At 54.4% G+C, this 15,628-nt stretch overlaps 1 protein-coding gene across 1 annotated transcript; it reads left to right on the forward strand.

Annotated features, from left to right (window-relative positions):
* The first annotated feature begins 6,777 nt into the window (after positions 1 to 6,777).
* Positions 6,778 to 11,760, forward strand: LOC116957843 (uncharacterized). The gene has a single exon (XM_032980254.2). It carries the CDS (start codon positions 7,083 to 7,085, stop codon positions 8,364 to 8,366), a length of 1,284 nt encoding a protein of 427 aa, XP_032836145.2. The 5' UTR covers positions 6,778 to 7,082; the 3' UTR covers positions 8,367 to 11,760.
* Positions 11,761 to 15,628: the final 3,868 nt, after the last annotated feature.

A 15,628-nucleotide genomic window follows, 5' to 3' on the forward strand; every position in this document is an offset into this window, starting at 1 on the left:
GTGTAGGTGTGTGTTTGTAGGTGTGTTTGTAGGTGTGTGTAGGTGTTTAGGTGTGTTTGTAGGTGTGTGTGTAGGTGTGTGCGTAGGTGTGTGTTTGTATGTGTGTGTGTAGGTGTGTAGGTGTGTGTAGGTGTGTGTGTAGGTGTGTGTGTGTAGGTGTGTAGGTGTGTGTTTGTATGTGTGTGTGTGTAGGTGTGTGTAGGTGTGTGTGTAGGTGTGTGTGTGTGTAGGTGTGTAGGGGTGTGTTTGTATGTGTGTGTGTGTAGGTGTGTAGGTGTGTGTGTAGGTGTGTTTGTAGATGTGTGTAGGTGTTTGTAGGTCTGAAGGTGTGTGTGTAGGTGTGTGTGTAGGTGTGTAGGTGTGTGTTTGTATGTGTGTGTGTAGGTGTGTAGGTGTGTGTTTGTATGTGTAGGTGTGTGTTTGTAGGTGTGTTTGTAGGTCTGTGTATATGTGTGTGTGTTTGTAGGTCTGTAGGTGTGTGTATAGGTGTGTGTGTGTTTGTAGGTGTGTGTGTTTGTAGGTGTGTGTGTGTAGGTGTGTAGGTGTGTGTAGGTGTGTGTTTGTAGGTGTGTGTGTGTAGGTGTGTAGGTGTGTGTAGGTGTGTGTGTTTGTAGCTCTGTAGGTGTGTAGGTGTGTGTGTAGGTGTGTGTAGGTGTGTAGGTGTGTGTAGGTGTGTGTGTGTAGGTGTGTGTAGGTGTGTAGGTGTGTGTGTGTTTGTAGGTGTGTGTGTGTAGGTGTGTGTGTGTAGGTGTGTGTGTGTAGGTGTGTAGGTGTGTGTAGGTGTGTGTAGGTGTGTGGCTGGGCATGCGGGCAACATAACCCAGCCAGACATACAACAACAACCGCCATTCGCCACTAAGTGGCGGTGACGTCACCACGACGCTTGTGCCAGGCCATGTGCACCCTGAGGCCACGTGAAGTGTCGAACGCCCGCTGGCAGGAGGTCACGGGGCAGACCCAAGACATACACACACACAGACACACACACACGCGCACATACACAAAGATCTCCCCGTATAGCCTTATAACAGACTGTTGGGGCAAGTGCTGTTAGCGAGCACCTACACACACAGACATACATACACAGTTACACACAGAGATACATTGTGTGTACTGTGTATGCACTGTGTGCGGGGAGCGGTAGTGTAGCGGTTAGCGCGCTGCGCTACGAACCTGGCGACCCGGGTTCGATTCCTGCTCACGGCCAACACCACCAGTAACGATTATCTCAAACCGGTCCTGGGCCTCCCATAGGCCCACTCAGCCTCAAAAGAGTACCTGGTGTGGTGTGTAGTAAACATCGCCACTGGGGAGATAAATGCGGCCTGACTTTTGAGACACATAGGGTTATTGTACAGGGTGGCCCAAAAGTCAGGACACAGGGTTATTGTACAGGGTGGTCCAAAAGTCAGGACACATAGGGTTGTTATACAGGGTGGCCCAAAAGTCAGGACACATAGGGTTATTGTACAGGGTGGCCCAAAAGTCAGGACACATAGGGTTATTATACAGGGTGGCCCAAAAGTCAGGACACATAGGGTTATTATACAGGGTGGCCCAAAAGTCAGGACACACAGTGTTATTGCATACAACGTGGAAGTCTCTGGATTGGCTGTCGACTGGAGGCTCCTTTCGCCAGCAGTGGCATGAGCGAGCAGTTGCAGGGCTGCGCCTTTACCCGTGAGTGTACGTCGCTACTGGGGAGACAAAGGCGGCCGGGCGAGGCGTGGTCCTGCCGCCCCTCCCGTGTCGTTCCCGCTACTCGCTACGAACACTTGCCCCAACAGCCTGTCGAGAGGGTGGGTGGCCAGCACAACGCCCGGCCGCCTTTGTCTCCCCCAGTGGCGATGTTCACACACGGCCGGGGTTATCAAAGACACAAGCGCTCTCTCCCCACGTGTAGCCTACATAGACTGCTGGTGCAAGTGCTTTTAGCGAGCACCTATTGTGGCCGGCAGTGGGGGGGGGGGGGGGGTGGACGAGCGTGATGAGGCGGCGTGAATCAAGCCCCACTCCCGGCCGCCTTTGTTTCCCCGGGGCCGATACACCGGAACGTGCTGGCTCTCTGATTCAGCGTCGCCACTGCCAGGCCGGGCCCACTAGAGGGCGCTGAGCGCGGCGCCGTCCAGATGGAGGAGATCGTGAGATCGTGATTGTGAGATCGGCGAGATCGTGATTGTGATATCAGCGAGATCGTGATTGAGGTCAGTGAGATGATCATGAGATCATGACTGTGAGAATCGTGAGATCATGATTGTAAGATCTTGCTGTTGTTTTGCTGCCTTTCCCAAGTTTTGGAATCGATGTACTTGTGCAATTTGAACTTAAGTTTATCTCTTTTACACATTTATTGTAAGGAGTTTGTTTACCTTTCCACACTTTGTACTCGTGTCGTATTTGGGTGTCTGTGTTTGTGGTGGTGGTTGTTGTTGTTGTTGTAACTTTCTGACGCCGTGCCCCGACTGAACATCCGTTAAAAAGAGCTTCATAGCTCATCGGATTCCTCCAGAATAAATACAGATTCTCATTCTATGTGTGTGTGTCAGTGAGGTTGATGCATTGAGCGCAGTTATTGTTGTTGTAAGTTATTGGTGGGGGTGATGATGATGGTGGGTGGTGATGGTGATGGTGGTGATGATGATGGTGGTGATGGTGGTGGTGATGGTGGTGATGATGGTGGTGATGATGGTGGTGGTGATGGTGGGGGTGATGATGATGGTGGGTGGTGATGGTGATGGTGGTGATGATGGTGGTGGTGGTGATGGTGGTGGTGATGGTGGTGGTGGTGATGGTGGTGATGATGGTGGTGGTGATGATGGTGGTGGTGATGGTGGGGGTGATGATGATGGTGGGTGGTGATGGTGGTGGTGGTGGTGATGATGGTGGTGATGGTGGTGGTGATGGTGGTGGTGATGATGGTGGTGGTGATGGTGGTGATGATGGTGGTGGTGGTGATGGTGATGATGATGGTGGTGATGGTGGTGGTGGTGGTGGTGGTGGTGGTGGTGATGGTGGTGATGGTGGTGGTGATGGTGGTGGTGATGGTGGTGGTGGTGATGGTGGTGGTGGTGATGATGGTGGTGGTGGTGATGGTGGTGATGGTGATGGTGGTGATGATGGTGGTGGTGATGATGGTGGTGGTGATGGTGGTGATGATGGTGGTGGTGATGGTGGTGATGATGGTGGTGGTGATGGTGGTGGTGATGGTGGTGATGATGATGATGATGGTGGTGGTGATGGTGATGGTGGTGGTGATGTTGGTGGTGGTGGTGATGGTGGTGGTGGGAGAGGGAATTCCAGAGCGGAGCAGTGTGAGGGAAGAAGCGGAGAGAGAGGTGAGGTGAGGTGACCTGCAGGTGTGGTGAGAGGATGGGTGAGTGAGTGGGGGAGTAGGTGAGTGTATGCGTGGGTGGGTCAGTGAGTGAGTGGGTGAGTTAGTGGGGGAGTAGGTGAGTGTGTGCGTGGGTGGGTCAGTGAGTGAGTGGGTGAGTTAGTGGGGGAGTAGGTGAGTGTGTGCGTGGGTGGGTCAGTGAGTGAGTGGGTGAATGGGTGGGTCAGTGAGTGAGTGGGTGAGTTAGTGGGGGAGTAGGTGAGTGTGTGCGTGGGTGGGTCAGTGAGTGAGTGGGTGAGTGGGTGGGTCAGTGAGTGAGTGGGTGAGTTAGTGGGGGAGTAGGTGAGTGTGTGCGTGGGTGGGTCAGTGAGTGAGTGGGTGAATGGGTGGGTCAGTGAGTGAGTGGGTGAGTGGGTGAGTTAGTGGGGGAGTAGGTGAGTGTGTGGATCAGTGAGTGAGTGGGTGAGTGGGTGGATGAGTGAATTAGTGGGTGGGTGAGTAAGTTGATGAGCGAGTGGCTGGGTTATTGGGGGAGTAGGTGTGTGAGTGGGTAGGTGGGTCAGGGGGTGAGTGGGTGAGTGAATAAGTGAGTGGGTGAGTGAATCAGTGGGTGGGTGAGTGAGTTGAGGAGCGAGGGGGTGAGTGAGCGGTGAAGTAGGTGAGTGTGTGGGTGGGCAAGTCAAGAAGTGAGTGAGTGGGTGGGTGGGTGAGTGAGTGGGTGGGTGGGTGAGTGGGTGAGTGGGTGGGTGGGTGAGTGGGTGGGTGAGTGAGTGGGTGGGTGAGTGGATGAGTGGGTGGGTGAGTGGGTGAGTGAGTGAGTGGGTGGGTGAGTGAGTGGGTGGGTGGGTGAGTGAGTGAGTGGGTGGGTGAGTGGGTGGGTGGGTGAGTGAGTGAGTGAGTGGGTGAGTGAGTGGGTGAGTGAGTGAGTGAGTGGGTGGGTGAGTGGGTGGGTGGGTGAGTGAGTGAGTGAGTGGGTGGGTGAGTGGGTGAGTGAGTGGGTGGGTGAGTGGGTGAGTGGGTGGGTGGGTGAGTGGGTGAGTGAGTGGGTGGGTGAGTGGGTGAGTGAGTGGGTGGGTGAGTGGGTGAGTGGGTGGGTGAATGGGTGGGTGAGTGGGTGAGTGGGTGGGTGAGTGAGTGGGTGGGTGAGTGGATGAGTGGGTGGGTGAGTGGGTGAGTGAGTGGGTGAGTGAGTGGGTGACTGATTGGGTGGGTGATTGGGTGGGTGGATGGGTGGGTGGATGAGTGAGTGGGTGGTTGAGTGGGTGGTTGAGTGGGTGGGTGAGTGAGTGGGTGGATGAGTGGGTGGGTGGGTGAGTGGGTGGGTGGGTGAGTGGGTGGGTGAGTGAGTGAGTGGGTGGGTGAGTGAGTGGGTGGGTGAGTGAGTGAGTGGGTGGGTGAGTGGGTGGGTGAGTGAGTGGGTGACTGATTAGGTGGGTGATTGGGTGGGTGGATGAGTGAGTGGGTGGGTGAGTGGGTGGGTGAGTGGGTGGGTGAGTGGGTGAGTGGGTGGGTGAGTGGGTGAGTGTGTGTGTGTGGGTGTTAAAGGCCAAAACGCCAGGCGACTGGCAACAGTGCAGTAAAACAACACCCGCCTGGGTTTGGAGGCGCTCATCCAGCAGTGGATTAGGAGAGGGGGGGAGAGTGAGAGAGGGGGTGAGGGGGGGGGTGAGAGGGGGGGTGAGAGGGGGGGGGAGAGGGGGGGCTCTGCGGCAGCCCGCGAGACCACGATGCGAGTCCGTGACCTTGCGGGGCCAATCTCGCCCGCTCACCCACCCACCCGCCAACTCACCAACTCACCCACCCACTCATCCACCCGCCAACTCACCAACTCACTCACCCACTCACCCACCCGCCAACTCACCAACTCACCCACCCACTCACCCACCCACTCACCCACCCACCCGCTCACCCACTCACCCACCCACTCACCCACCCGCCAACTCACCAACTCACCCACCCACTCACCCACCCACTCACCCACCCACCCGCTCACCCACTCACCCGCTCACCCACTGACCCGCTCACCCACTCACCCACCCGCTCACCCACCCACTCACCAACTCACCCGCCCACTCACCTGCTCACTCACCCGCTCACCCACTCACTCACCCACTCACTCACCCGCTCACCCACTCACCCGCTCGCTCACCCGCTTGCCCTTCCACCTGTTTACCCGCCCGCTCACCCGCTCACTCATCCACCGACCAACTCACCCTACGGCTCACCGGGCCCACTCACCCTACAGCTCACCCGGACCACTCACCCGGCCCACTCACCCTACAGCTCACGCCGCGCACTTCAGCCGCTCAAACTGGTTAGGCGGGATCGGAGAGGGGCGAGGAGAGAGGGAGAGAGAGAGAATGTGGACAGAGTGGAGAGAGAGAGAGGGGGGAGAGAGAGATGGGGGCGAGGAATACTAGTGGAGAGAGATAGAGAGAATGTGGACAGAGTGGAGAGAGAGGGGAGGGAGATGGGGGCGAGGAATACAAGTGGAGAGAGAGAGAGAATGTGGACAGAGTGGAGAGAGAGAGGGGGAGAGAGAGATGGGGGCGAGGAATACTAGTGGAGAGAGAGAGAGAGAATGTGGACAGAGTGGAGAGAGAGAGAGGGGGGGAGAGAGAGAGGGACAGAGTGGAGAGAGAGAGAATGTGGACAGAGTGGAGAGAGATAGAATGTGGACAGAGTGGAGAGATGGGAATGACAGTTTATTCATCTATGGTTTGAAAATGTTTAACTTTCATCCACATCGACGGTCTGGAGACCTTTGAAGGAGGTGGTGGGCACGAGAGAGATAGAGGAATACTAGTGGAGAGAGATAAGAAGTTTCAGAGAGAGAGGGGGGGGGGGAGGAATCTGTGGAGAGTTGGGAGATAGAGAGACAGCAGAGTGAGAGAGATGCATGCAGGAGAGTAGAGCTAGATGAGACAGATATAGGGGGGGGGGGATTGAGGAGATGTAGAAAGATCTCTATAAATAGTGCAGTGAGACGAGGGATAGGGGGTGGAGATAGCGGGAGATGGGGGCAGTTGACAGACAGGGATACGTGGCCTGAGATTGGGTAAGGAGCTGGGAAGATAAGCCAGGAGAGAAGATGGTAGGGAGATAGACGTAGAGGCAGATATGATTAGGAGATAGACATTGGGGACACAGATCGACAGCGATTGTGGAATATACACACGGAGGGCGGTAGGAGATAGAGATAGACAGAGGGAGATAGACAGAGGGAGATAGACAGGGGGGGTGGGAGGAGATGGGCGAGGTAATGACGTCAATGGGTCATGAGCTGGAGGGGGGTGGGGGTGGTGGGGGTGAGTGGGGGGTGAGAGGGAGAAAGAGGGGGCGAGTGGGGGGAGGCGGTGACGATTCGGGTGGCGTGGGGTGATGCTGGAGGAGTGGTGGTGGTGGTGGTGGGGGGAGGTGTGGTTTGGTGATGATGGTTCGAGTGTGTGAGTGTGTGAGTGCGCGTGTGGTTGTGTTCACGCCCTCCGTCGGTATAAATAAGAGCTCCGTCACAGTCAAAATCGCACAGTCACTCGACCTAAGTCTCGCTAGTCGGTGTCCGTGCGTGGACCATCGAGCGTCGTTGATCGCCGCTGCCCAAGCGAGTAGGAGGACCAGAGCAAGCGAGACGACATCCGCGAGTCGGCGAGAGAGGGTCTCAGTCGACGTACCCCCCCCCCCCGCCCCGTCCGCCTCTCTCTCTCTCTCCTGCCCCCCTCCCCTCGCACGTCTCCGAATAGTCCCGGCCACAATGCGTCAGCACTCTCAGCTCGAGAGCCCCAACTTCTACCACGAGATGGACGTGAGCCTCTCGCAGGATCTCAAATCCGCCAACCTCGCCGCCGCCGCCTCCTCCTCGTCGTCGTCGTCCGCACAGGCAGCTGCAGCCCCATCGGCACCTCTTCATCATCATCATCAGCAGCAGCAGCATCATCACCAGCAGCAGCAGCAGCAGCATCAAGCTACTGCCACCACGCTGATGCTTTTGAATGACAGTGCACACTTGTCCTCGCTGGAGCCCTTGGGTCAGCTTCATCAGCACCACCAGCACCACCAGCAGCACCATCAGCAGCACCATCAGCAGCACCATCAGCAGCACCATCAGCAGCAGCAGCTGGGTGACGCGTACGAGAATTCCATCGACCTGAGCTCCTTCATCTCGCCCGAGGTGGGATCCACAGCTCCGCAGCAGATAGGGGGAACCTTCTCAGAGTTCTACGCCGACGAGTTCCTCGGAGACCTCTTCAAGAACGACTGCAAGAGCCACGGGGAGGGCGACGAGGCACAGCAGCAGCAGGAGGAGGAGGAGGCGGAAGGAGAGGAGGAGGCGATGGTCGATCGTAAGATGCAGCTGCACGAGATGCAGCAGCAGCAGCAGCAGCAGAGCCATCAACAGCTGCTCCTGCAGCAGCAACAGCAGCATCAGCAGCTGTGTGACGATTCGGACGGATTTTTCTTCCATCACCAGAAGAGCCACAACAACAACAACAACCACCAGCACCAGCACCACCACCACGCCGCTCCTGGCGGTGGCGGATCGCTGCAGTCGCTGCTCGGCTGTGACCCGCAGCTCGCCGAGACTCGCCTCGAGATGATCTTCGGCGGCAACCACGGACTCCCGATGTCCGCCTCGGTCGCCGCCGGTGGTGGCGGGGCCGCTGCGGGCGGCGGCGCTGGCGTGAGGATGGCGGTGGTGAAGATGGAGCCGAGCGAGGATGAGTCTGAGACGTCCTGCAGCGGCGGGACACCGTCACCGGGCAAGGGCAGCGGCAGCGGCAGCAGGAGAGGTGCCGGCGGCTCGGGCAAGCGGTGTCTGGACAAGGCAAGCGACGAGTACCGATTGAGGAGACAGCGGAACAACCTCGCGGTGCGTAAGAGTCGTGACAAGGCCAAGGTGCGCTCGCAGGAGACACAGAGCCGGGTACTGCAGCTGTCGGCGGACAACGAGAGGCTTCGGAGACGCGAGGATCAGCTGGTGCGTGAGATCACGGCGCTCCGAGCGCTCTTTTCCGACCTGCAGAGTCAGCAGCATTGACGAGATGGAGGTGGTGGTGATGGTGGTGGCGGTGGTGGTGGTGGTTGTTGGTGCTGATGATGATGATGATGTCGGTGGTGATGACCAACGCTGTGGAGGGTCGTTCAAGCGCGTCCGTGTGTGTCGGCGCAGGCTGAGGACTTTGTCAGAACTTGGTGGTGGTGGAGGAGGAGGAGGAGGGTTGATGTGGGACTCGATTCGAGAATGACAGAAAATCTGACCCCCGAGTCTCGGACGTCTTCCCGCTTGGCGAGAGATATTTCTCAGCAGCAGAACTTACCAAAAAGATAAGTCGGGCTGAGATGTCTCTGAGCGAGAATAACTTCTCAGCAACAGAACGCACCAATAATATCTACGTGCTTTTGAGATGTCTCCCCTCTGAGCGAGAGAGATAACTTTTCAGCAGCAAAACGTACCAAGAAGATCTGCGGGCTTGAGATGTCTCTGAGCGAGATAAACTTCTCAGCAACAGAAGGCACCAAGAAGATCTGCGGGCTTGAGATGTCTCCCCTCTGAGCGAGAGAGATATAACTTTTCAGCAGCAAAACGTACGAAGAATATCTGCGGGCTTGAGATGTCTCCCCTCTGAGCGAGATGACTTCATGGCCACACTTATCACGCCGCTCACGTTGGAGCTGCGCGCGTCTCCTCCTCAACAGAAAAAAGTTTATCCGCGGTCGTCAATTGTGGACGTCGAATCTCAAACTGCTCTTGTTTGACACGAGGAGGACGAGGAGGAGGAGGTCACGCCCTCCACATGTTGTGTGACTCTTAACGGACAATCTCCGATTGTGATGTTTGGAATGATGATAGTTGGATATTGTATATTGTATATGTGTGTGTGTGTCTGGGATATCCACCTTGCCTTAATAATAATAATCATATATAGATTTTTTTTCCCGTAGCTGATGAAGATTATTGCACTTGAAATATAGCAATCTTGGCTGCTGATGGTGATGATGGTGGTGGTGGTGATGTTAATAATAATGAGGGAGGGAGGAGACTGAGATCACCAATGTCATGATGCCAAAACAACAACAAAATCGACGAACAATTCAGGGTCAAAGATTGGTTATTTTGGCTGAACAACAACAACAAAAACCTCAACAACCTCAACCACCGCCATCATCGCCGCTCCCTGCTGTGACTTCTGCCCAGCTCTGCGAGCCGCGTGCCAGACTTGAGCAGGGAGCTGTGAAGCCACCTACGTGTCGGATAGCTCTGCTGCTAAGAGCCCCTGGGTCCCAGGAGTGAATGGGGTCGGTGGGTCAGGAGGTGCACGTGCGAATGAGCGGGTGGGTGAGAGACTTGGGTGGGTGAGAGCCCTTGGGTGGGTGAGCGGATGGCCTAGTTGATGGGCCCACGTGAATGGGGACGGCTTGTGTCCTTTGCCTTTTTAAAAGGAATGTTTTAAACTCGCTCCGCTTGGAATAGGACTGGAACATCTGTTTTAAACAACAACAAAAAAAACCAAGAGCTTCACAGCTCATCGGATTTCTCCAGTATGAATATTCTGATTGTGCTTTCGGATGGGTTACCCGACGTGCCTTGGACTCGTCCACCAAACTTCGTGAGGCCCGTGCCTTTTTAAAGACTTTTCGTAGTCACCTTCACGAGCAGCCTTTGTGAGACGAGTCTGCGAACGAGTGGGCGAGCGAATGAGTCTGAGAGGGAAGTTGAGGAACGACGGAGTGAATGAGTTAGGGGGGGGGGAGGGCGCGTATGGTGAAAATGAAGTCGAGCGAGTAAACGAATCGTACTCGAGACGGGATCGACAATTTTCGCGTGGCAAGACGAACGACTAAGAAACGAGAATCAGTCAGATGGAATGAGTGACGCGAATGAGTGCGATAGGAACGACTATCGCTTTTAAAAAAAAATCGACACTGAATCCCAAAGTTTTGATCAGCCGCGTCTTTATGCTGTGAAGTCTTCTATAACGATCGGACCACACACACGCACGCACACACGCGCGTGTGTGTGTGTCGTGCCGTGTACATACTTAACATAAGCTAATATATTACAGAAAAGTGTCGATATATATTACAAAAAGCAATGCCTATCTATATCGTGGGCGCGACCCTTATATATTATATAATAATTGTAACAGAGAGAGGGGACGTCTACGTGGGAGATATTTTACGAAGTGATGGTTTATTTTTACCGGGAGGGAATAACTTAAAGTGATGTTTTGGAGTGAGGATCGCCCGCTCGGGGTGTAAAGATGTCGCTGTGCACAGATGGTCGATCGTTCCACAACAGTAAAACACATCAACAGCAGCCAGCAGCAGCAGCAGCAAGGTGACACGTTGAAGTTCGAATGAGTGCAAACGTTTCGGAGGCTAGGACCCTCTTGAGCGCTTGGCAGGGGGATAGTAGCTGGGGAGGGGGGTGTTGGTCACAGTCTTGAGACTGGGAAAAAGTCTCCGATGTTTGTAGTTTAGCAGGTAAGGTCCCCACCACCACCACCACCATTGAGCTTCTACGACATAGCTCGGTTTTTTTTGTCTGTCAGAAACGAGGTGGCTATCCCAAGTGGTGATAACGGCTCAACAACAGTTGGATGTTGTCGACTGGACATTTCCAGCGGCCAAATAACTCCTTAACACTCCTCGTCGTTGTTGATGATGATTTTAAATGTGGAAGGGGAAAAAACAAATCGTAGGAGCCGGAGTGGGGGGGATAGTCAGAGAGAGATATAGCGACAGAGAGAGACACAGAGAGAGAGACACACACAGAGAGACACACACACACACACACAGAGACACATGGACAGACAGATATAGAGACAGAGAGATAGAGAGAGACACACACAGAGAGATATAGAGACAGAGAGAGAGAGACAGAGAGACACAGAGAGACACACACAGAGACAGCTAGAGATACAGATAGACACACAGAGACACACAGAGACACACAGAGACACAGAGAGACACAGAGAGACAGAGACTGCAAACTCCAAACACACAGCAGCAGGCGTCGTCAGGGTCGGGATCGAGCACCACGACCTCCTGCGCACCAGGCGAGGGAGTTAACATCTCCTAGCAGTCCTCTTCACACGGAGTGGCTGGCTGTCCTACCGCGTGTTACTTCAGCGGGCTGTTGCTGTTCCTGTTGTGGTCGCACGCGTTGGGGGCTGGGGGGGGTGGTCACAGTACGTTCCTGCTGTTGCGTTATGGCTATCGTCCAGTCGTTGAGACTGATGCTGCTGATGATGTTGTTGATGCTGCTGCTGATGATGATGATGATGTTGTTGTTGCTGCTGATGATGATGTTGTTGAAGTCATCAGAGCTGTCGTCAAATGATGATCTACGTTGTCCTATGCAGCCGAAGCGAGGCAACGGCGTTTACCCATTTCCCGTCTCGTGTACCAAATAAAAGTGACAACACCGATATTTGTTGTGTTGTTGTTGTGTGTTGTGGTGGTTGTGGTGGTGTGGGGAGCGGTGGCGCAGTGGTTAGCGCCGCAGCGCTACACGAAGCCGGCGACCCCTAGTTCCATTCACGGACAGCACCGGTGACGCATCAGCGAATCCGGTCCTGGGTCTCCCCTAGGTCGACTCTGCCTTAAACGAGTATCTGGTGCTGCGCTGAAACGTCAGTATTGGGGAGACATAGACGGCCCGGTGTGGGGATGTCCACCCTACCCCCTTAACGCGCTAGTAGCACTTGACCCAAGATACTTGTGGAGCCTACACAGGCGGGGGGAGGGTCTTTGTCTTTGTGTGTGCATGTTGCACACTCAAAGAACTCACGCGCAAAGACAAAGATCCCGCGCCCGCGTGTGGACCCAGCAGACCGTCGGGGCAAGTGCTGTGAGCGAGTAGCGAGCAACTACGGCATGGGTGGTCAGAGCCACGCCCGGCCGTCTTTGTCTCTCCCCAGTGACGATGTTTACTACACGAGGCCCAGGGCCGGTTCAATAAACGTCACTGGGTGTTGGCCGTGAGCGGGAATTGAACATTCACACACCAAGACACACTCACACTAAAACACACTCATACCTACACACACACACTAAAACACTCTCATACCTACACACACACTAAAACACACCCATACCTACACACACACACTAAAACACACTCATACCTATACACACTCAAACTAAAACACACTCATACCTACACACACTCATACCTACACTCACAATAAAACACACTCACACCAAAACACACACCTACAATCACACTAAAAGACACTCATACCTACACACACTAAAAGACACTCATACCTACACACACACACACACTAAAACACACTCATACCTATACACACTCAAACTAAAACACACTAATACCTACACACACACCTACACACACTCATACCTACACTCATACTAAAACACACTCACACCAAAACACACTCATACCTATACACACCAAAACACACTCACACCTACATACACACACACACCAAAACACTCATACCCACACACCCAAAAACACACTCACACCTACACACACCAAAACACACTCATACCCACACACACCAAAACACACTCATATCCACACACACAAAAACACACTCACACCTACACACACACACCAAAACACACTCACACCTACACACACACCAAAACACACTCATACCTACACACACACACTAAAACACACTCACACCTACACACACACACCAAACACACTCATACCTACACACACACCTACACAGCCACACAGACACTCACACACGTACACATACAGAGACCCATACACACACGTGCACACAGACACTCACACCTACACACACTCACACCTACACGCACGTACACACACGTACACTCACACCTACACACACACTCACACCTACACACTCACATCTACACACACTCACACCTCCACACACGTACACACACAGACACCCACACACCTACACATACACTCACACCTACACACTCACACCTACACACACACTCACACCTACACACACTCACACCTCCACACACGTACACACACAGACACCCACACACCTACACACACTCACACCTACACACACACCTCCACACACCTCACACACCTACACACACACTCACACCTACACACACTCACACCTCCACACACGTACACACACAGACACCCACACACCTACACACATACTCACACCTCCACACACGTACACACACAGACACCCACACACCTAAACACACTCACACCTACACACACTCACACCTCCACACACGTACACACACAGACACCCACACACCTAAACACACATTCACACCTACACACACTTACACCCACACACCTACACACCCCCACCCACACCTACACACACACACACCTACACACACGTACACACACAGACACCCACACACCTACACACACTCATACCTACACACACGTACACACACAGACACCCACACACACCCCCACCCACACCTACACACACGTACACACACACACTCACACCTACACACACGTACACACACGTACACACACACCTACACACACACCTACAGACACTCACACCTACACACACCTACACACCCCCACCCACACCTACACACACACACACGTACACACACGTACACACACGTACACACACACACCCCCACCCACACCTACACACACACACCTACACACACGTACACACACGTACACACCTACACACACGTACACACACACACGTACACACACAGACACCCACACACCTACACACACGTACACCTACACACACGTACACACACGTACACACACACACCTACACACACACACGCACACCTACACACACGTACACACACACGTACACACACAGACACACGTACACACACACACACGTACACACACGTACACACACACACCCCCACCCACACCTGATGAGTCACTTCCGAACCGCACCTCGTGACGTCATTCATTTGGCCTCCCAGCGGCGTCTTCCGGGGAGAAGAGGGGAGACGTCGCCTGGCACCAGCGGGTCACGGTGGGGGGAGGGGTGGAGGGGGGTGGGGGGAGGGGTGGGGGGTGTGGCTGTGAGACGCAGCAACACGCGCGCCTTGTACTGTAGCGCTGGGTGCTAAGTGACTGCAGTGTCACCCACTACCCGTGGTGGTGGTGTTGGTGGTAGTGGTGTTGTTGGTGGTAGTGGTGGTAGTGGTGTTGTTGGTGGTGGTGGTAGTGGTGGTGGTAGTGGTGTTGGTGGTGGTGGTAGTGGTGGTGGTGGTAGTGGTGGTAGTGGTGGTGTTGGTGGTGGTAGTGGTGGTGTTGTTGGTGGTGGTAGTGGTGGTAGTGGTGGTGTTGGTGGTGGTGGTAGTGGTGTTGGTGGTGGTAGTGGTGGTGGTGGTGGTAATGGTGGTGTTGGTGGTGGTGTTGGTGGTGGTGATGTTGGTGGTGGTGGTAGTGGTGGTGGTAATGGTGGTGGTGGTAGTGGTGGTGTTGGTGGTGGTGGTAGTGGTGTTGTTGGTGGTGGTGTTGTTGGTGGTGGTGGTAGTGGTGGTGTTGTTGGTGGTGGTGTTGGTGGTGGTGGTAGTGGTAGTGGTGGTGTTGGTGGTGGTAGTGGTGGTGGTAGTGGTGGTGTTGGTGGTGGTAGTGGTGGTGTTGTTGGTGGTAGTGGTAGTGGTGTTGTTGGTGGTAGTGGTGGTAGTGGTGTTGTTGTTGTTGGTGGTGGTAGTGGTGTTGTTGGTGGTGGTGGTGTTGGTGGTGGTAGTGGTGGTGGTATTGTTGGAGGTAGTGGTGTTGTTGGTGGTGGTGGTGGTAGTGGTGGTAGTGGTGTTGGTGGTGGTGGTGGTAGTGGTGGTAGTGGTGTTGGTGGTGGTGGTAGTGGTGGTGTTGGTGGTGGTGGTGGTAGTGGTGTTGTTGGTGGTGGTGTTGTTGGTGGTGGTGGTGTTGTTGGTGGTGGTGGTGTTGTTGGTGGTGGTGGTGTTGTTGTTGGTGGTGGTGGTAGTGGTGGTAGTGGTGGTGGTGGTAGTGGTGTTGGTGGTAGTGGTGTTGTTGGTGGTGGTAGTGGTGTTGTTGGTGGTGGTGGTGGTGTTGTTGGTGGTGGTGTTGTTGGTGGTAGTGGTGGTAGTGGTGTTGGTGGTAGTGGTGTTGTTGGTGGTGGTAGTGGTGTTGTTGGTGGTGGTAGTGTTGTTGGTGGTGGTGGTGTTGTTGGTGGTAGTGGTGGTAGTGGTGTTGGTGGTAGTGGTGTTGTTGGTGGTGGTAGTGGTGTTGTTGTTGGTGGTAGTGGTGGTGTTGTTGGTGGTGGTGTTGGTGGTGGTGGTAGTGGTGGTGGTGTTGGTGGTGGTGGTAGTGGTGTTGTTGGTGGTGGTAATGGTGGTGTTGGTGGT

This window comes from Petromyzon marinus, chromosome 63 (assembly GCF_048934315.1).
Source record: "Petromyzon marinus isolate PM22_M1 ecotype Great Lakes invasive population chromosome 63, UKy_Petmar_22M1.pri1.0, whole genome shotgun sequence".
Taxonomy (NCBI): domain Eukaryota; kingdom Metazoa; phylum Chordata; class Hyperoartia; order Petromyzontiformes; family Petromyzontidae; genus Petromyzon; species Petromyzon marinus.